The sequence below is a fragment of the Hemicordylus capensis genome, chromosome 3 (genome assembly GCF_027244095.1).
Source record: "Hemicordylus capensis ecotype Gifberg chromosome 3, rHemCap1.1.pri, whole genome shotgun sequence".
Lineage (NCBI taxonomy): Eukaryota > Metazoa > Chordata > Lepidosauria > Squamata > Cordylidae > Hemicordylus > Hemicordylus capensis.
This window is the reverse complement of record NC_069659.1, coordinates 312,639,956-312,661,427: the sequence shown is the minus strand read 5'-3', so window position 1 is coordinate 312,661,427 and position 21,472 is coordinate 312,639,956. Positions and strand designations below refer to the sequence as shown.

At 41.6% G+C, this 21,472-nt stretch overlaps 1 protein-coding gene and 1 long non-coding RNA gene across 6 annotated transcripts in view; one reads left to right on the top strand and one right to left on the bottom strand.

Annotated features, from left to right (window-relative positions):
- The window catches only part of DNER (delta/notch like EGF repeat containing), a 284,163-nt gene extending 272,584 nt beyond the window's left edge, over window positions 1-11,579 (top strand). For both annotated transcript variants that reach the window (XM_053304644.1, XM_053304645.1), the window contains 2 exons: window positions 7,472-7,718; window positions 10,516-11,579. In XM_053304644.1, coding sequence (XP_053160619.1) covers window positions 7,472-7,718; window positions 10,516-10,627 — 359 coding nt within the window. In that variant the 3' untranslated portion in view covers window positions 10,628-11,579. The remainder of the gene's footprint in view (window positions 1-7,471; window positions 7,719-10,515) is intronic.
- Window positions 1-21,472, bottom strand: part of LOC128348914 (uncharacterized) — a 76,936-nt gene that overhangs the window by 37,567 nt on the left and 17,897 nt on the right. The gene's annotated exons all lie outside the window — the stretch shown is intronic.

Below are 21,472 nucleotides of genomic sequence, written 5' to 3'. Positions count from 1 at the left end.
GCATCTGCTTAGAGGAGAAAATAGTAACATTGACAAAAAGCGTATCTGCTTAATTGAGGAAGCAATCCAGCTATGGGTGACAGCTTGTTTAGGTGGTAAGTAATAGACTGTCCAACAAATGGATTTAATATCCTGAGGCATGCAATAATATTTTAAAAATGAATCCCATGCAGTGCCTTAGAATTGCTACATCCTTATGTAATTGAATGGCTTTATATTGAAAAATGTATATTGCTGGAACCATATGCATTTATTACATGCTGTAGATAATGTGGTGTGATAGTAATCAGACTTTGAATCCAGAATTTTAAAGCTATCAAGAATTTGGTTACAGGTTCATATAAAAGCAATAGTGGAATACAGGGCAAAAGGGAATCTATCTGTCAGTTAGTCCTGTCAAAAACAAACAATATGAGTGCAATATATAACTCAATTTATGCTTGATTAAGCAAATCATGCCTGCTTATCAAAGATTTAAGCTGCATACTACCCTTTGAAAGCTGGAAGCAGAAGGCATTGCTGACTGGGAAGGTCTGTAATCACTGCTGCCAGATACTACAGTATCTACTCCCAATGAACTGTGTGAGCTGGATATAAGTATTGAGTAAGTATAAGTATAAGTGTGAGCTGGGCTGAGCCATAGGTTGAATGGAAGCCAAGGAGAGGGTTAAGCTGGGAATCAGAACTCGAGGGGTTAAGCCGGAAGGTCAGAACAAACAGAGAACCAGGATAAGACTATGATTGCCCAGGCAAAGTCCAGCTTTCTTTATAGTCCTTCCTGTTGAAGAAACTCTGCTCTTGTAAACCCTTTACTGCCCAGATGCTCCCGCCTGTAGTTCTGGTGGTTAACCATATTGGGACCTGTGCAGTGCATTTCTTGTTTGTGGCCTCAGTAGTAGGGATGTGCACAAATCGATTTTTTGTTTCAATTTGTACCAGAATCGAATCACCCCCAATTTGTTTTGGGTCCGAATCTGCCTTCTGAATCACCCCGATTTGATTTGTACCCTAATTTTCCAAATCTGAATCTAAATCAATTTGGGACAAAAAAGGGGTCCTGGTGGTGAAATCGTGTGGTGGGTGGTAGTGCCAAATGGGTAGAAGCTAACACCCAAATTTCAAAGAGATTGGGCAAAGGAGTGATTTTTAAAGAATGTTTGAAGTTGGCTATAGGCTTTCCCCCATAGGGAATAATGGGAATTTCAGCAGCCTTATAGCTGCACATGGGAGGCACCAGGGTGGCCCAGAGCAGGTTGTGGTGGGTGGTAGTGCCCAATGGGTGCAAGGAAGCGACCACTCAGATTTCAAAGAAATTGGGCAAAGGGGTGATTTTTAAATGATTTTTGAAGTTGGTATGACTTTGGGGCAGATTCAGGGGCAGAAGAGTGGGTCAGGTGGTAGTGCCCCAATGGGTGCCTGCTACCACCCAAATTTCAAAGAAATTGATGAAAAGGGTAATTTTTAAAGAATTTCTGAAGTTTGCGTGTCTTTAAGCTTCCCCCCCTAGGGAATAATGGGGATTTCAGCAGCCCCTTAACTCCACTTGGGGAACACCAGGGTGGCCTAGAGCAGGGTGTGGTGTATTACACATAGGGTGCCAAACACCCTCAAAATGACAAGCCCATGGGGCACTGGGTTTTTTTTATTTCTGAGATGTTCTTCTGAGAGTAGATTAGATTCTCTGGTAGCAAATGAGAGTGGATTCAATGTCTGTCATTGATTCAATGTTTGTCATTGAATCCACTCGCATTTCCTACCAGAGAATCTACTCTCAGAACACCTCATAAACAACAAAACTCAGTGCCCCATGGGCTTGTGGGTGGTTGGCACCCTATGTGCACTACACCACCACTTGCTCTGGGCCACCCTGGTGCCCCCCAAGTGGAGTTATGGGGCTGCTGAAATCCCCATTATTCCCTATGGGCGAAAAGCTTAAAGCCACACAAACTTCAGAAATTCTTTTAAAACCACTCCTTTCACCAATTTCTTTGAAATCTGGGTGGTAGCAGGCACATATTAGGGCACTACCACCTGACCCACTCTTCTGCCCCTGAAACCTCTTTTCTGCCATGAATACATGCCAACTTCAAAAATCATTTAAAAGTCAGCCCTTTGCCCAATTCTTCTGAAATCTGGGTGGTAGCTTCCTTGCACCCATTGGGCACTACCACCCATCACAACACACTCTGGGCCACCCTGGTGCTCACCAACCTGGGAGTTATAACTAAGGCTGCTGAAATCTCCATTATTCCCTATGGGAAAAAGCGTAAAGATGCATGAATGTAAAAAATAAATAAATTAAAAATCACCCCCTTGCCCAATTTCTTTGAAATTTGGGTAGTAGCTTCCACCCATTGGGCACTACTACCCAACCCACTTTGTCCACAAAATGGAGGTCTGAATCTCCAAATTTTTGGAGTCCAAATCTGGGTTGATTTATTTTGTACCTGAATCTGGGCAGTTGAGGACAGGGAAGATTTGTTTTGTCTACAAATCACCTGACTCAGCCAGATTCGTACCTGAATTGTACCCAAATCATTTCACATATCAGTAGCTGCTGACACTGGAGACAACACAGACCGGAATGATCAGGTTGGATGCTGACACTGCCACAATCATTGTATTACATTTTTTATTGAAGAAATAAATTTAATTTTTTTCCAAGATTCAGTAAAATGTTTGTACGGAGCATGGTACACAACCATCAGAAAGACCAGTATTATCATTAGTGGAACATACCCAAAGTGGCTGCAATCTTGTGAAGGGAAACTGCTCACACAGTTCTGCCTTTTCTATTTGCTATGGAAAGTGCAGATCCCTTCACCCCCACCAAGTTTTTAAAGGTCTCTGTATATGGGTCTCATTCATGTGCTTTTTATTTATGAGCCCCACCAATGCATATTTTACATTTAACATTTGAATTCATAAGGTATTTTATTTCATGCTGGTCGCTGACCAAAATAAAGAGATTAGATTATTTTATTCTCCTGTTTTATAAAACTGTGTGAACACAAAAGCATGTGTGTGACATGAAAGCGGTGTGGTGTAGTGATTAAACTACTGAATTACGACCGGAAAGACTTAGATTTAAATCTCCACTGTAGTCTTGAAGTTCACTGAGCAATCTTGGGCCTAAATTAAGATTAATCTCACCAGGGGTGTTGTGAAGGCAAAATGGGGAGAGAGTGTGAACCACTCTGAGCTTCTTGGAAGATGGGTGGTTTTATTTTATTTATTTTATAAATAAAATAGCATAGAATATGTTTATGGCTCGAACAAGACAGAATTAGCCTTCACCTAATAACAAAAAAAAGGTAACCCACAAATTAGGCATAATTCTGAATCTGTTTTGCAGAAATATGACTGACAGTAAAAGGAAAGAAAAACTAGCTCATTCTCCCCTGCCCCGCCCCACCCCACACTTATTGCACCCCCAGGCCCCCCAATGAAGACAGGACACTCTTAGTTGGAGTAAATAAGGGCCACTTTTATTATTGTACAGAGGTAGCAACACTTGCAACGAGGTCCCAATACACTAGAGTGTGGGTACTATTCTCGCGTGGTGGCCCTTCCTAGTGAAGAGCACCCCACGCCAGGGTGAAGGGCCGGGTCCTGATTTGGCCAGGCTCTAAGTCCTGGCCTCCTCTCACCGCGGGGCTCCACCCCGCCGAGGGTGGTGGTGGTCCGACACCCCCCCAACCCAAGCCGTCAAAGCTCTGAGCCGGTGAGTCGCGCCCACCCCCCGAGTGGGGGCCATTCCCAACCTTACGGGCCGTCAAAGCCCTGAAAGGCTGTTCCTTGACCCCCCCTCACCCAACTGGCCCTCCAGCCAAACACCGATCCCTGAATCTACCTACCCAACACCTGCACTCTCCTGCCACAGAAGTGGGGCAAACCTCTGTTTAGCCCCACTTCCCCCACCCCGCTAGCACCTCTTGGAGACCACGTTGCAAGTCCCAGAGGAACACCTCATTCCCCTGGTCAGAGAGATGCACTCCGACCCCTCTATACAGGGTCGCATCCTGCACTCGTACGTCAGGGTGCTGTATTACTGCCCCCCCTAAGGCGGTGATAGCTCTTCCAACCGCCTTATTGACTTTTTTACGTGCCCTATTGAAGCACAGGGGCCCCCCTTGGCCCCTCCAGCATGTCCGTGGGAGTAGGTTAGACCAGACCAACTGCATCTCAGGCCACCGGGCCGCCAGGCCCTGAAAATCCCTGATTGCCTGCAGGCTCAGGGCCCTGCCTTGCAACAAACCCAAGTCGTTGCCTCCCAGGTGTACGACCAAGAAAAACTAGCTCATTCTCCCCCGCCCCGCCCCACCCCACACTTATTTCCACCTGACTACCAAGAGTTTGGTGAATTTCGGTTTCATAATTTGTAATACTAAAATAAGAACAATACTTTGTTCACATGCTACTTGAAAGTTGCATATTGTGAAATATAAATACTAGCTTTTGTGGACAATCTGCTTTAACCAATTTCATTACACATTCAAAGCAGAGGATAGCTGAAATATAGTAAAAAGTAACAAAACAAGGATGAAAAGATAGTTTATCTTAAAATAGTAGGAATTTGAAGAACCCAAGAGTTTCTTTGTAATCTACCAGACCGTCTCCCATTAGCAACCCTCAGTGTGTGTTAAATTAAATTAGCTTGTTAAATATAGTAGCTATGTAAAAATAATATGCCCGCTTTAGGACACAATTGAAAAAATGCTGTGCTGGTCCCTCGTGAAATGTTTCCAGTGAAACATGAATAAATACAATATACCATCTCACATAGATTGTTTGAGTGTACACCTGGAGCCATTTTGGTTTTGCTCACATTCTTCATGTCTAAATACAATATGCCAGTTTTATTGTTACTGTTCCAAACAGAATCTCAGCTGCTTCCAAAATTGAACCACAAAGCGAACAGCTGGGCTCTTGTGTCACCAGGAAGCAGAATATTCAGTTCTTCAAACCACACTGAATTGTTTAGATGTTTTATTCACAGGGTCACCATGCAAAAAAAACAACAAAACCACACATAACCAAACAAGAGACTTTGGAGATGCTACAAATATTCTTTGGCCAAAGTCAGATTCAAAGAAATGGTGAAACCAGTTCCTTGCTATTCTTGGTTCATAAAAACAGACACATGCAGTCACTACGAAGTAGCCATTTATTTAGCTATGCAATCATTTAGGGCTAAACAAAGCTTTTGAAAAAATCAGCCATGGGTGGGGGGAGAACCAGAAATCATCCCATTAAACTGAGGGCCAGGAAATTTAGGACCAGCAAAAGGAAGTAATTTTTCACACAGCACATAATTAATATATGGGATTCTCTGCCACGGGATGTGGTGATAGCCACTGCCTTAGCTGACTTTAAAGGGGGCTTAGACAAATTCATGAAAGACAAGGTCTAATAGTCTGGTGGCTATAGGCCACCTCCATCTTAAAGGCAAGATGCCCTTACATACCAGTTTCAGGGGAGCAACACAGGGAATGCCCTTACCTCTTGCCTGGGGGCTACTATGTGACAGGATGTTGGACTAGATAGGCCTCTGGCCTGATCCAGTAGGGTGTTCTTATGTAGAGGATTGCATTGGATTGGGGGACTAGGGAGGGAGGTATAAACCTTTCCCCATGTCATTTTTCCAATCTAAATTGCTCCCTGAAACTGCTTTTTGACTCTTGGGTGAAAACATACAGAAATGGTACCTATATGGTTTTGTTTTTCCCCTCGAGGGCATTGAGTAACTGGGGAGGTGGGATTTTGTCCCAGAAAACAGCATGGAGGGAGTGGATTGACTGCCTCCTCCCCCGGCCCCAATCTGATTTGGTCAGTATGGGATTACTTTTACCTTCAAAATAAGAGATAAATAAGCCAAACTACCTCTATCTCCTCTCATTTGTCCTTTAATCACTTTTTAGTGGTAATAAATCTACTGCATTGGCACAGTTGGAATCTTACAGGTATGGAGCAGCTTATATGTATACAAACCTGTATAGGATCTTGGTGTATACATGGAAATAAAACAGCAGATCTAGAGATCCGCTTTCTGGACCTCTTGTAAACACACATGAAGCGGGTGCAGATTACAGTCACACAATGTTCTTATAACCCATGCAGTGTGCTATTCAGTAGGTTCCTAAGAATCTACACCCATCATCTATCATATGCTACTTTAAAGTCTTAACTGACTTTCTTGCAATTGTGGATGTTCACACACTCATATGATTAGCTCAATAGGTTGCTAGCCCCAGGAACTTTCAAGCAACAAACAAAAATACTGCTACTGCAGGCGCAGGCGCAGGCACAGGTACAGCTCAGCAGTGCTGGTGTCCATAAAGCATTTAATTTTTACTGGCCAGGGCAGACTGCTGCTTTGAGTTGAACAGAAGTCACTCAAATAGTTCCAGATGGACAGAGCAGAACAACAAGGTTTATGGAGCATTCTAGCCAGTGAAAATAGAATAGTGAAAGCAGGTACTCTTTTGAGAATGGCAGCAGGTAGTATTAAAATTATTATTAATAAACACTATTTTAAAAGTTTCTAGGCTGATGAAGAAAGGGATAATAATGTGGGAGATAAATAATTGATGTCATGTCTAAAGTAATGTAATAGCAGTTGGAAAGCAGTAGATTTTATTATATAGATAGATCTAGAGAGAGTGAGCAAGAGAGCACTTTTCATCAAAAGATTCCTAAGAAATGAAAAAATGGTCCCCTGTCCCAAAAGGAGCTAAAAATCTTACTCAAGGGAGACACTAGCAACAGACACAAGAAAATGCACTGTGCTAGAATCAACAGTGACAATTGCTTTCCTCTCCCACTATAAGAGAGCCACCACTTTAATGGTGCCTCTTTACCCAGTTAGAAAAGATTACAACTTTAAATTATATATGTGGCAAAATAAATTTAAAATGTGTAGAGATTATCCCAAATTTTCCCAGTAATTTTAATGGTTGAGAGTAGTTGCCACATAGTTTTCAGAATATTTTCCGTAGGTATTTTTGGTTTTCAGTGCTCTGCCAAGTTAAGGGTCATGTGCTTCACTTCTCGATCACACAGGTAGCATGGAAGGTCTCGCCAGGAGCTCTCTGAGATTTAAGTTTCATAGCTGTATCAGGTGCTAGGATGGGCAGGATCAGTGGCAGAATCTGCCTCAGTTGTAGCAAAAATACAATGTAAGAAGATGCTACTATTCGTTTACCCTTTTTAAAGGAATCACATAGGGCAATCTGATCCAAATGAGAGGTTAAATGGCAGACAGGAACAAGACCATTACTCTTTATTTTTCTGTTTTTTTTTTAATCTAGACCTTTATGCTTTTAATCTAGAACTTTATGCAGAATGTTATTCTGTCAGGAACATAAGCAGAAACACTGGGAGTGGGTGAAGCTGAATCCTCACTTGGCTCTGGGAAAAAGTATCGGCACTGTAAAGCAATAATATTAATAATACATTTTCTTGCTTTCAGATCTACAGTGGAAGTCTGGACATATGGCAGAGAGCCTGACGAATATGCCACGACATTCTCTCTACATAATAATTGGAGCCCTATGTGTAGCATTCGTCTTGATGTTGATCATCTTAATTGTGGGGATCTGTCGCATCAGCCGTATTGAATATCAAGGGTCATCAAGACCAGCATACGAGGAATTCTACAACTGCAGGAGCATTGACAGTGAATTCAGTAGTGCCATTGCCTCGATCCGACATGCCAGGTTTGTTGGGGTAGACGGGGAAATATAGGCCTATTTCTCACGAACAGCAGACAGTGGTAACCCTGTCTCTTGACTGTATCTCTTCAGACTGCAAGCTGCACATATGATTTGAATGTTCCTTGTGTTACAAAAGAACACTTTTCACAGTGAAAACTAGCATGTCAGGAAGAAAGTCCTAGCCTAGCCTTTCTGTCTGGTCTCTAGTTAGCTATGTGCACGAATAATTTTTGTATAGAAGCATTTTTCTATAAGCTAAGCCTTCACCTGCAGTCTAATGGTGAGACTACATGAGATGCAGGAGATCACCAGATCTTCTACCATTTCTACTTTTTCTTTAAACCAGCTGTTGTGGACTCCAATTTTGATCAGTGGCACTATGGAGGGACAGTTAAACCTTTTCCTCTGCAGGGTTTTTCCCATTTAAAACTCCCCACCCCCACTATTAGTTAACTGTATTTTTTCTATGCTGTAGGTTTAATAGCAGCTGTGTGGGTTGGGGGACATTTAGACCAGGAAATATAAGCTGAGTATCAAAACCTGAAGATTTTGCAGGATCTAGTGTTCTCTTTTTCATGTTGCAGCTGAAGATACACATCCAAAGTGTAAGATGAGGTTGTCCCTCTAACCTAAACGATTTTCAGTAGCACAATGCAGACCATTCTGTCACAAACATTCACAACATTATAAATAAAAATGAATAAAATATAAAATATAATATTTTTAAAATAAAAAAACACAAACTTTTTTTGTGGTTGCTTTCAGACATGGGTCATTATATTAAATGGTGGGAAAGAAACTTCAGGTTGCCCTAATAAGTATAACATGACATAATACAGGATAAAATTCATTCTCATTTTTACTATATGGACTTGGGAGAAATCCCTTGCTATTGCTGAACCTAATTTTAAATATTTAAACAGAGTCTGTTCCAGGTTTCTTGCTGTTTACATAACAACAACTTGCATTTCCCCATTATATACATTCCTCCCCGCCTCACCAAAGGAGAGAAATGTTGTGGTAACAGTACCATACTCCCCTTCTTTTGGTAGAAATTAAGCAGCAACATTTTTTTCCTATATTGTATTGAAGGAAAAGTATTGACTCTCATTTTTAATAGAGAATACAAGCCTTTGACATCTTTCCTGTGTTCTAGAATGCCACTTGATTTTTCCCTGGCAAGCAACTCTCTTAGAACAGCAATGGGCTGAAGATTTTCAGTCTTAGAACAGCAATGGACACAGACGTTGGTCCACCAATAGACATACTGGCCAATTCCTGGTGGCCTGCAAACTATCACTTACTGCTTGCTAGGTTTCTTGTAAAAAAACAAATCTCGATCTTATCTAACAAGGCATTTCTTAAGTTCTTAAATAAGAGTGCCTAATCAGGACCACTTAGCACAGACCAGTATGTATTTAATTGTTAAGAAATTCTGAATAGGCCCACTTGCTTTTTATGTTTCCCACACATTGGTGGAACTATTACCAAAAAAAGAGAAAAGAACAGAGGATGAAAGACTGAAGTCAGCTCACCCCTGCCTTCAAAAACTAGATGCCAATAAATGGGTTCTCTACTCCTATTAGATTGCAATCTGTTCCCTCCCACATCCATTGACAGACCAGTTCTCTAAGGACTGTTCTCTAAGGATCACTCTTCCCAGCAGAAAGGGGATTAATGATAGACCAATGACTGCACACTTACTACTTTCCTACTTGCCTAATTAAATCAATGGATTAACTCAGCCAAAACAACATGGAATGTTTAGCTGTATTTGCAGTGTAGGAGCCTGGGGTGCTTTGGTTGATATTATTCTCAAGCATACAAGCTTTTCTTTTTCTTTAGTAGGAAAAACTGACCTCTGGGCCAGTTCTTATACTCAGAAGTAGTACAGCCTTTCTGGGACTGTTCCACTTCAGGATGCAGCCAAAGGGTTGCATATTTGAATGCTCTCTCACAAAAAAGAAGTGCATAGAATAATGCCTTCTCAAGGTGAAGGCTAAGTTGAAGCCTTTTACTTGATGAGCTTTGTTTTGAAGCTGGAGGGAGTGCTTTTTAAGGAGGAACATTCAAACAAAAAAATTTCCACCTGCAATGTGAATGGTACAGTTGAGGAATGACTTTACTGTGTGATTCTGCTGACTATAGAAGCTTGCCCTTGCCCTGTACCGCCTGTAAAGTGAACTAAGTGCCCACTTAAGGTGCAAAGTGGGGAGTTGTAGCAACAGCCTGGGTCATGTGGGACCTGGGCTCAGCCATCTCCCACCCCCTCCCTGCAACCTCCGTCTCTGCCCATGCTTTTGCGGTGGCAGCAGGGAGGAAGGGCAGTGATTGCAAGTGGAGGCAGCGGCGAGGACAGTGGATGTGTGGGCAGGTGTTCGTCATCATCCTCCCTCCCTCCACTGCTATAAGGAGGTAGAGAGAGGTGGTGGCAGCGAAGAGGGCAGCCACACACTCCCGTTGTCTGCCCACCCCCACAGTGTTTAGCTACACCAGAAGCTGTGGCCAGGAGGGCATCTGGGTGGGTGATGGGTCACCCAGGCGGGCTTTGCCTAGGGCATCCCTGAGCTTTGAGACGGCCCTGCCCTGTACATACTGAATCCTTGAAAAATTTTAACCAATACATGTCATGTAATAAATGGCAACACGTGTCAATATTTGGCATATTATAGATTTCATAAACAAAGTTACAACATTTCTTTGCCCAAAAATGAGTAACTGGATTTACTACTATGAGCATGTCTGTGTTATCAACCTGTCATTCCACTCATACTCCACCCCCTTATCTTTTTTGGTTTAGGTTTGGAAAGAAATCTCGACCTGCAATGTATGATGCAACCCCAATTGCTTATGAAGATTACAGTCCTGACGACAAACCTTTGGTCACACTGATTAAAACAAGGGATTTGTAATCTACTTCAGGTTTTTGGGGGCATTATTTTTCAAAAGGATGGGCTACTGAATTAATTCAAATATTTTTAAGATGAAGAAAGTGTAAGAAATTTAAAATGTTAGCTGCTCCAGAATTTTCTGTAGATTATTTAAGAACAAAATTTCTGCAGCTTTTAGTTTGGGGAAAATATTTTAAAACTGAATTTGTGAAGTTCATGGTTTACCTTGTAATGTACTTTCAGCTTTAGAAACTCTAATCTTACAATAGTGTGTGCTTTTACCAAATTCAGATGAACTTCTGTGGTTGTTACAGAACGAATATGATAAGTTAAGCAATGACAAGTTTCTCTTTGAAATAACAGTGCCAGCATTCTCAGTAGACTTAGGAAAAATGTAAAACTTGATATATCCATTACTGAAAATGAAGTCTGAAATGTTTGTGTTGTGAAAAGGAATCTAGTAAGTTATTATTCCTAAACCGAATCAGTTAGCTTTCTCCCAATTTTGTGCATGGATAACTAACCTATTTCTGCATTATGTTCCTGAAAATTGCTGAAACATACTCTTAATTTGATGTTTGTCATTTTTGTAATAGTTATCAAGTTAGGCTTTGTAAAAATAATATATAATTGAAGTGCCTATAAAGGCAAACAAAGGAGTTGATCCTGTTGCCTATGAAGTGAGTGGATGACATCATCTCCATTGATTTCATAGTACTCAGGATCAGACCTTTATATTGGATCTATATTTTTCTTTAAAAAGTCAAGTTTTTTATAGTGAATAAAACTTATCATTTGAACTGTTTGTCTCTCAGATGTTGTTAATGTACAGTATTTTGTTTCAATATTGTGTGTTTCTCATAGTGCATCTTATTTATACGTGAATGTTTTTTCTGTGGCTCTATTTGATTGTTTATGTGCTTCAAAATCCTTGCTTATTTCAAAGAATATTGAATAAATGTGATCAATTCAAGGTGGCAGCTGATCTTGTTTTGCATGACAAGTAAACATTACACTAGGGATGCACTTGAATCCATTCCATGTGCATAAGGTCCATAATATGAACCAACGTGGGCAGTGTTGGTTCAGTATAGACTTCAATTATACATTTGGACCACTTTTACATATGACACCAAGAAAGTGTTTGTGTTCCTAATGCATAATGTGAATATGATTAATGTAACATGAGAAACATATGATAGACTTATAAGTATTGAATGTGAATGATCTGATAGGTGTATGTTTTCCTGTAGTGAAAACCTGCTGTCGCAAAGTGTGGACACTACCAGTTGTAAACCACCATTGTAAAGTTGTAAACCACCATTTTCTGCTATAACATTCAAAGGCACAATTCATCTTCTGAACTGTGGGCATAGTGGCTGACATGCTGAGCAATGAAGTGCATGAGTAAGTGTGTGGGGGGGGGGGTTTGTGGGACAGCGTTCCCTCTAAAGTGTGTGTGCATGTGTGTGTGCATATGTGTGCGCTCACATGTTTTTTGATGTCCGCTCAGTTAATTTTAGATCCCGCTCAGGTGAATCAGGAAGGTCCCACTCTGAATGCATGTGTGCGCACACCGCCTTGATACTGCTGCCCAGAACAAAACTCATTCTGCACACAGATGAAAAGAATTAGAGAGAACACTGCTGTGGGGGCCCTGCTGGGAGCCCTTGCACAACTCCTCCAGGCCGCCTGTATGCTGTTGCATCACAAGACTAACATTTCTGAGCACTGCTCGCACTCTGCATTCCCCTTTATCATAAAGGGGAGCTGTTCATCTGAATGATGAACATGTGATTCTTTGGATTCAGATTAATAGCCCCTCCACACGATAATATGCCTGGAGGGCATCCAGACATCTGCAGAAGACATCAAGATGCGCACGCTCTTGGTGCACCTCCTTTCTAATTGTGTGAGTAGTAAGGTATTGTGTGAACCAGCTTAGGGGATAATCACTTGCCAAACACAGTGTTTGTCGCCTCAGTCAAATGCTGTACTTGGGGGCAGAGTGTGCTGGCACACTCTCATGGAAGTCATTACATAGGTATAACACGCATACTTTAGATAACATCTCATTAAGGATTCATTCAAACATATTCGGTAGTCATAAACAAGCTACAATTTCTCATTATCATTTATAAAAGGACATGCTGGGAAGCTGTTGGAACTTATGCAGAAAACAGCATGACAAGCATGCTTGCGCTTGCCCCTTTTTAATTGCATGGGCTGCTAAGGTATCATCTGAATGGGCCCCATTATTACAAATGCTGGTGGGTACCTAGGTGCAATATTCAGGCTTTTGATTGCACTTGATTAAGTTGGGATTCAAAGTGGGGCTTCTCATAGCTTTGTGTTCTAAGCCCCAATGCTAAACCTGTGATCTAGTCCAGTGTTTCTTAACCGCCGGTCCGTGGACCGGTGCCAGTCCGTGAGGAGTTGGGTACCAGTCCGTGAGGCATCACTAATAAAAATCACCCTGCAAAAAACAATTTCTGGCCAGTTGGGGCCACCGCCGGGAGCTCTCTGAAGCTCATTTCCAGGTAGTCCTCTCTGCTGGATAATGTTTATTTTGAGAAAGTGAAAAAAACTTTATCCAGCAGCAAGGGCTGCCTGCCTAGAAATGAGCTCTGGAGAGCTCACCTGGGCTCCGTGGACCCTGGGCTACCACTTTGCACATGACATCACTGGGGGGGGGGTAGGGGTGGTGGCAAGGGAGGGCGACCCCTTTACTAACTGCTGGTTCTGGGAACTGCGCACGAAGAATGTACTGGTTCATGACTCCAAAATTGTTAAACACTGATCTAGTCTAGCCAAAGACAAACTGAATTTCAAACTGCCCAAGAACAGAAACTAAACTGAAATTACAAATAAATTCATAGCACTTGCATGCTTTCAACAGTAGTTTATTTATTTATTTATTATTTATTTATTTTTTACATTTATATCCCGCTCTTTCCTCCAAGGAGCCCAGAGCGGTGTACTACATACTTGAGTTTCTTTTTCACAACAACCCTCTGAAGTAGGTTAGGCTGAGAGAGAAATGACTGGCCCAGAGTCACCCAGCTAGTTTCATGGCTGAATGGGGATTTGAACTCGGGTCTCCTCGGTCCTAGTCCAGCACTCTAACCACTACACCAAAATGTAGGATTTTAAAAAACAAACACAGACACATGCTACTCAGTGGGCCTTGTGAATCAGAGATCTTTATTTCCCTTTTTTAGGAAACTCTTACCATATATTGTTTACTGTTCCAGTTTGGGCCATTTATTACCTTAGCTCTCATTACCCTAGCTTATACTCTCTTCCTCATACCTCCACTGCCTTCAGATGTGTCTCATGCTCTTCACCTGTTTGATGACAATTATTCCTGTTAATGATGTTCATGAAAATTATACATAGATATTGTGGAATCATATTGTTGGTCTGCAATCATTTGTCTTTACTTCACTTTAGTTTTGCCTGCTCCCTGCCATAGGAGATCTCTTCAGGAGTAGGCCACAGCTTAATAAATAGTTTATTAAGCAGTGACTATTTACAGGCTCTTACACTAGCATACGAGATATGCTAATCTTAGACAACCTAGGAACATGGAGGCAAGTGCTGCATACCCTATAGCAAAAATAAGTATCATAAAATGGTTCCATATGTACTCCATTCTATGGAATTGGTTTCTTAACACAGCATCTGCCAGTCAACTAATAATCCAGTAAAAGACCAAACAGTCTGCTCATCTGAAGTTCAGTCAAGCATGTGATTAAAGCAAACTGTAAAAATATAATTCTTCCCTTGTGTCACAGCGTCCTGTTATGGCTGCTAGAGATAAATGAATTGAGGAGTCCTTCTCACTTAATTTCCTGGAATACGTTTTCCTAATTTAAAAACATTAGTCCATTCACTTATCAGCTTTTTGACGGAGACTTTTATGCAGTTTAGATTAAAATTCTTATTAGAAATCTCTACTTGATCTTAATCCATTTTCTAGCAAAGTGAAATGATTTAAATTACCATAATCTGGAATGGTAACCCAAAGGGTGGAGAAATGAACCTATTCACTCTCATAAGGCAGTTCACAGACTGGGGCTAAATTAGATTATATATAATAAGAGAATTACAGGAAGGACTTTGAAACAAAGATCTCTTCAAATCCATATTTCTTTCTGCATACTGCAGACTGTTTAAATGTAAGGGGGCTGGTAGGGAAATTTATAACCTGATAAGCAAGCAGGATTTTACATGTTCCTCTGAGGTAAAAGAATACAGGAAAAAGAAAAGCATGAAATTTAATGCTTGTTTTTCATGGGTTCTCCTATCATGGTTTCTGTTATTCGTGGGTGGATTATAAAGATCCAGTTTCTTTATTCATGGGACAAAAATAGCTCTATTTCCAACAATCCACAGTATAGACACTAGGGGTGTGAACAAAACTAATTTGCCTGGTTTGGTTTGCATCCAGACCAGACTTGAACCAAACTGGGCATGTTCGGTTTTGTCCCCCCCCCCCACCCAAGTTTGAATTCGAGCCAGTTTGGGGGGGGGTCCTAGGTGTGTGTTGTTGTTTTTTAAATAAACTTAAATTTTTTTTAAAGGCCCTTCCTCTGCTTGTGGTGGCCATTTTGGAGACCGCTGCACATGCCCAATGGGCCTCTGCGTGGCCTGGTTGATTATTTTAACTTAGAATGCCCGGAACCAACTTCGAGCTTGCTAGGGGTGGGGTTCAACTCGAGGTCGAGCCAAACTGGGCCTGGTCCAGCTTGATGGTGAACCGTCTTGACCTCAAGCTGGTTCGCACATCCCTAATAAAGACCTAGTTTCTTTGTGCACCTTAAAGTAGGGCTATTTCCAGCTATTCTCAGTAAAGAGACCTAGGGGGTTTTTGTGCACTGAAACTAGGGTTATTTTCAACTGTTTGTGGCTAAGTGCCACCCAGAAATAACTTCTGCTATCATTTCTGGTGGCCATTTTGTGACTTTTCCACAAAAAAGCTTGAAAATCAGAGGGTTGGGGGCACTGCTGGAGAGCAAGGTGATATGATGTACTTTAATACCCTTATTTCTGCCCTTCTCCTGCTATTTATGAGATATGAGCACATTTAAGTGTGCTCATATCTCCCAATCCCCATAGGCTCAAGGTTTATTCTTTTGGAGTTTCTCTATTCATGGCAATAGGCTGGAATGGAACCCCTGCAAAAAAGAAAAGAAAAACGAGGGCCTCCTGTATTTCCGTACTGGAGAATTTGAACAGAACAGGGAACCAAAGAACTGTGCTCTGCTTCTAAAGTGGGGCAGCAATAATCTATAGAAAAATCTCTTGTTCCTTTCTGGTCTTGGACAAAGATGTTTGGAGAGCCTCTTTTGATCAACTCAAAGCCTTTCTCAGAGATGCCATTTCATCCACTTGGTTTTCTGAGCCTGAAGACAACACATGTTGTCTTCATTGTACATTTTTCTTTTCTCAGCACGAGCAGAATTGTTGATAATACAACAGCCAGGTAGCTGTGAATTCTATAGCAGAACAACCCTGAAAATTTGATCCTGCCTTTCTTCTCTTCCGTTCCTTTCAGCTATGGTCCCGATAATGATGTTTGAGATGCAGCATTCAGGTTTCTGAATAAGATATTTCATTCAAAACCACAGGAGTTCACAATTCGTGGTGCAGTTTTTACTAGTGCAACAGTTAATCTTCATAAGGTTCCATTTTTACTGCAAAAGTTGATCCTGAAAATGTGACAGCTGTGTTGAATTCTCCCATTTATAATGTTATTAGTAAGATGTGTTTACATATTTCACATGTTTTCACATAATGTATAGTTCTGCCCTGAACCTATTGACTGAATGCTTCAGTTATAAAGACTTTCAAGCAGCTTATTCTATTTATAAAAGTACTCTTCACGGAGCCCTCACTTTAAAGAACCAAGTAGCATGGCTGTCCATTTAACTGCTTAGAGAATCATGATATTCTCTACAAGTGATTTAAATGCATCCATCAGCCACAAATTCAATAGGCAACTCAATATGCAGAATACAGACAAAGCTTAGCTCAAGATTAGAAGGCCCTTAACCTTTCATATTCCACCACTTCTCCATTTGTACCATCATATGCAAAATGCTCGAGTTTAATCACTTAATCAAGAGAGATACCAGGCTCAAGAACACCCAGAAGTCATTTTTCTTGGCCTGGAAATCCTCCATTCTTATTCCAAATGACAGGGGGTTCACATAATCGATTCAACAGTGCAGGTTAGGCAAGCACCGCCACACCAGCCCAAAAGATTGGGCTGTTACATTTCCAGGGCTGAAATAACTGAAAACAAGTTCCAAGGAAAAACCCTGAACATGTCAGAAAGCAACACTGTAAGTTCAACTCATTGCTAATCCTTATTTGGGGTTACTACTTTTCATCATTTTCTGCTTTCTTCATTTCCCCTGATTTGCAGTTCAGAAGTTATTTCTGTAGCTGCCACCATAATGGGGAGAAGAAAGCAGTGTTTTCTACTTTACTCCCATTTGTAAGATTGCTCTGGAAAGGTGGCTTTATTTTGAAATGTTCAGAGGCACCTAGAGAGAAATGCTGCAACTGATGGGAGGCATTTATGCTGATAAAAAACTAAGATTTATTGTAGTATTCTAAGGATCAAAGAAGGTATCTTGCAGAACGTGCAGGTATTGACAGAGAGGCCAAATATCTAGACATGCTAAATGACTGTGCCTTAGAACAGTTGGTCATGAAACCAATCAAAGAGAAGGACTTAATCTTGTGTGGTGCCCAGGACCTGGTGCAAAATGTCAGAGGTGTGGAACCCTTGGAGAACAGTGACCAGAGTGTGATCCAATTCAGCTTATATGTGAGTGAAGCATTGCCAAGGAAGTCCAACACAGATGCGTTGGACTTCAGAAGATGAAAGTTCTCAAAAATGAGAGGACTGGTAAAAAGAAAGCTAAAAGGGAAAGTCAGGCGGGTCAAGTCACTCCAGAAAGCATGAAACTTATGCAAAACCACAACAACAGAAGCTCAGTTGGAATGTACACCAAGAAGGACGAAAGGCACCACCTAGTTCTGGAGGACTCCAGCATGGCTACAAGTTGAGTAACGGAAGCTATAAAAGGGAAGAACAGAAAATAGAAGTTCTGCACAAATGTAGAGAACAGAAAGTAACAAACTCTGGCAAAAGAAATGCAAGGAGACAATCAGGGATGCAAAGAGAGTTTGAGGAACATATAGCTAGAAGTGTCAAGGGGAATAAAAACTTCTTTAAATATATCAGAAACAGAAAACCTGCCAGGGAGGCCCATTGGACCCTTAGATGATGAAGGCATGAAAAGGATTATTAAGGAGGAGAAGGAGATTACAGAGAAGCTGAATGAGTTCTTTGCATCTGTTTTCATGGTGGAGTGTACTGATCATATACCTGCTCAGGAACCAAGCTTCTCAGGCTTGGAGGCTGAAGAACTGGGCCAATGTGATGTTCTAAACTGTCTTGAAAAACTAAAAATTAACAAGTCGCCACGGCCAGATGGCATACACCCTAGAGTTCTGAAGGAACTCAAATGTGAAATTGCTGATCTCCTAGCAAAAATATGTAACTTGTACCTATAATCAGGTTCTATACCAGAGGACTGGGAAGTAGCAAATGTAACTATGACTGTCAAAATGGGATTCAGGAAAGATCTGGGAAACTACAGGATGGTTAGCTTAAATTCTGTGCCTGGTAATTTGATGGAAACCATACTTATGGACAAAATTGTTAAACATATAGAATAGGCCTTGCTGAGGAGAACCAGCATGGCTTCTGCAAGGGCAAGTCTTGCCTCCCTAATGTTTTGGAGTTCTTTGAGAGTGTCAACAGGCATGTGGATAAAGGTGATCTGGTTGACATAGTATACTTGGACTTCCAAAAAGCTTTTGACAAGGTTTCCCACCAAAGACTCTTGAATAATCAGTCTTGAATCTTGAATAAGCAGTCATGGAATAAGGGGACAGGTTCAATTGTGTATTGGTAATGGGTTGAAGGACAGGAAAGGGGGGGGGGTAGAAATAAATGGACAGTTTTCACAATGGATGGAAGCAAGATGTGGAGTCCCCCAGGGATCTATACTGGCACAAGTACTCTAACATTCATAAATGATCTAGAAGCTTGGATAACAGTGAAGTGGACATATTTGCAGACACTAAACTATTTAGGGTAGTGAAATCCAAAATAGATTGTGAGGATCTCCAAAAGGATCTCTCCAAACTGGATAAGTGGGCAACAAAATTGCAAATGTGGTTCAGTGTAAACAAGTGTAAAGTGATGCATATTGGGACAACCCCCCCCCCCCCGCCAACTTCACATATGCACTGATGGGGTCTGAGCTGTCAGTGACTTCACCAGGAGAGAGATCTTGAGGTTGTGGTGGACAGCTAGTTGAAAGTGTCAACTTAGTTTGTGGCAGCTGTGAAAAAGGAAAATTCAGTTTTAGGGATCATTAGGAAGGGAACTGAAAATATAAATGCCAATATTATAATGCCCTTATACATATCTAGGGTGTGGCCACATCTGGAGTACTGCATGCAGTTCTGGCCACCGTATCTTAAGGAGGACATTGTAGGACTGGGAAAAATACAGAAAAGGGCGACCAAGATAATCAAGGGCCTAAAGCCACCTTCCTTAAGTGGTAAGGCAACAGCATCGTGAGCTTTGTAGTTTGGAAAAGAGGTGACCTCAAAGGGACATGACAAAGGTGTGCAAGATTATTAATGGGGTAGAGAGGAGACACAGAGAAATTTTTCTCCCTCTCTCACAACACTAGAACTAGGGGTCGTCCCATGAAACTGAAGGCTGGGAAATTTAGGACCCGCTAAAGGAAGTACTTTTCCACACAGTGAATAATTAATCTATGGAATTTTCTGCCACGAGATGTGGTGATGACCATTGGCTTGGATGGCTTTAAAAGGGGCTTAGACAAATTAATGGAGGGCAGGTCTATCAATGGCTACTAGTCTAGTGGCTATAGACCACCTCCAGCCTCAAAGACATGATGCCTCTCAATATCATTTGCAGAGGAGCAACAGCAGGAGAGAGGGCACGCCCCCACCAGAGGCATCTGATGGGCCACTGTGTGAAACAGCATGCTGGACTAGATAGACCTTTGGCCTGATCCAGCAGGGTTGTTTTTATGTGTGGAAAGGAAAAAGAGGTTATGGTAAAAGATGAAAATTCTGAAACGCTTACACCCAATTATTTTATACAAAAGGAAAAGACTTGCATTTTAACACAAAAATTGAGACTTAAAGGGATCAGGTATAACTGGAGAATCCTATCTATTCAAGCTTAATGGCTGACATGCTGTGCAATGCAACACAGGCATTTCTGATCCACCAGAGCTGCTGAACACATGAAAGCCAGCCCCAGCAAGTTGGAGTTGCCCGTTTTGCATTGCACAGCATGTTGACTAAAATCTTTGTCAAATATGATTCGGTTAGTATCATGATGATTAATGAGGTAAAACAATTGTTTGAAGTTTTAGAGGTGACAGTACTGCATACTAAATTCCAAAATGACTAATGAATTGAAGGTATTTACATGACATGTTAAAGGCTTAAACTTGACAATTAAAAGGTGACAGTATTCTCATTTGCTATATAAAGAAAAAAATGATGTATTGGTTTTGCAAGGAACACATACACTACTACTATGCATATTTATATACTGCTTTTCAACCAAAGTTCAAAAATAAAAACAAATAAAAAAGGTGGCTCCCTGTCCCCTAAGGGCTCACAATCTAAAAAGAAACATAAGATAGATACCCGCAGCAGCCGCTGGAGGGATGCTGTGCTGGGGTTGCATAGTGGCAGTTGCTCTCCCTCTGCTCAGTAAAGAGAACCACCACTTTAAAAAGGTGCCTTTTTGCTCAGTTATACAGGAGGTCCTCTTTATTCATGGGGGTTTCATTCCTGCCTATCTCTGTGGATAATGAAACCATGAAGAAACCTTAACCCTATTGGGATTGGGGTGTTAGGTTCCTGAAGTCAACCGAAGTGTGCTGAAAACCACAAGAAAAAGCAGGAGGGAGCAGAAATAAGCACAGTACCTTGCTCTCCCCTTCCTTGCTTCTGGAAATTTTCTCCCATTTTCCTTCATGTCCCCAGGTACGGGTGTGTGTGAATGCTTGTGGTTTCACTGTGCTAAGCTAGGAGGTTTTTTATTCTACTCTATTTTTCACCAGAGAAAGTGGGGAGGGCAGCCAACTCCTCCCCGGATAAAAAAGGATCCCTCGTAAAGACCCTGATCCCGTAGGATCTGCTCTAACAGACCACAAGCCTCAAACAGTGCGGGAGATATTTTAATGTCTCCCCTCACCTCCTTCACATTCCTATAATAATCTTAACTGTGCAAGGCTGTTTTCAGAGGAAAGAGCTGGTTCTTATCTTGGGAGCTGCCAAGGGATCTTTGGGGGTCTGCAGAAGAACCCTGGCAAACCCTATGCAGAGGCTGTGCACAAACATAAGCAACATGACATACTGCTTGTGCTAGGATAGCACTCTCTAAAGGCTGCTTTTCCACATGGAGTGCAGGGCAAAGTCCATAAGAAATAGCCTCTAATCATCTTTTTCCAGCCAAGGGTACCTGCAAGATGTCCCTTCTGGTACAGGCAGCCAGAGTTGCACATTCCTCTTGCTGTGTCTGTCAGTTCAAAGCCCAAGAACTTTAAAACATTCTTCCATTTATTCACTGGCAGCCACCAGCAAGACTGAAAACTGCCTCTTCTTTGAATTCCATTTCCTGGTTCCCAACATTCCCCCACTATCTGCATAATCCAGCCCTCAGTTCCGCCCTTAGCCGGCTCTTCCTGTATAGCCAAATAAGCCATTTCCCCTTATAATCAATTT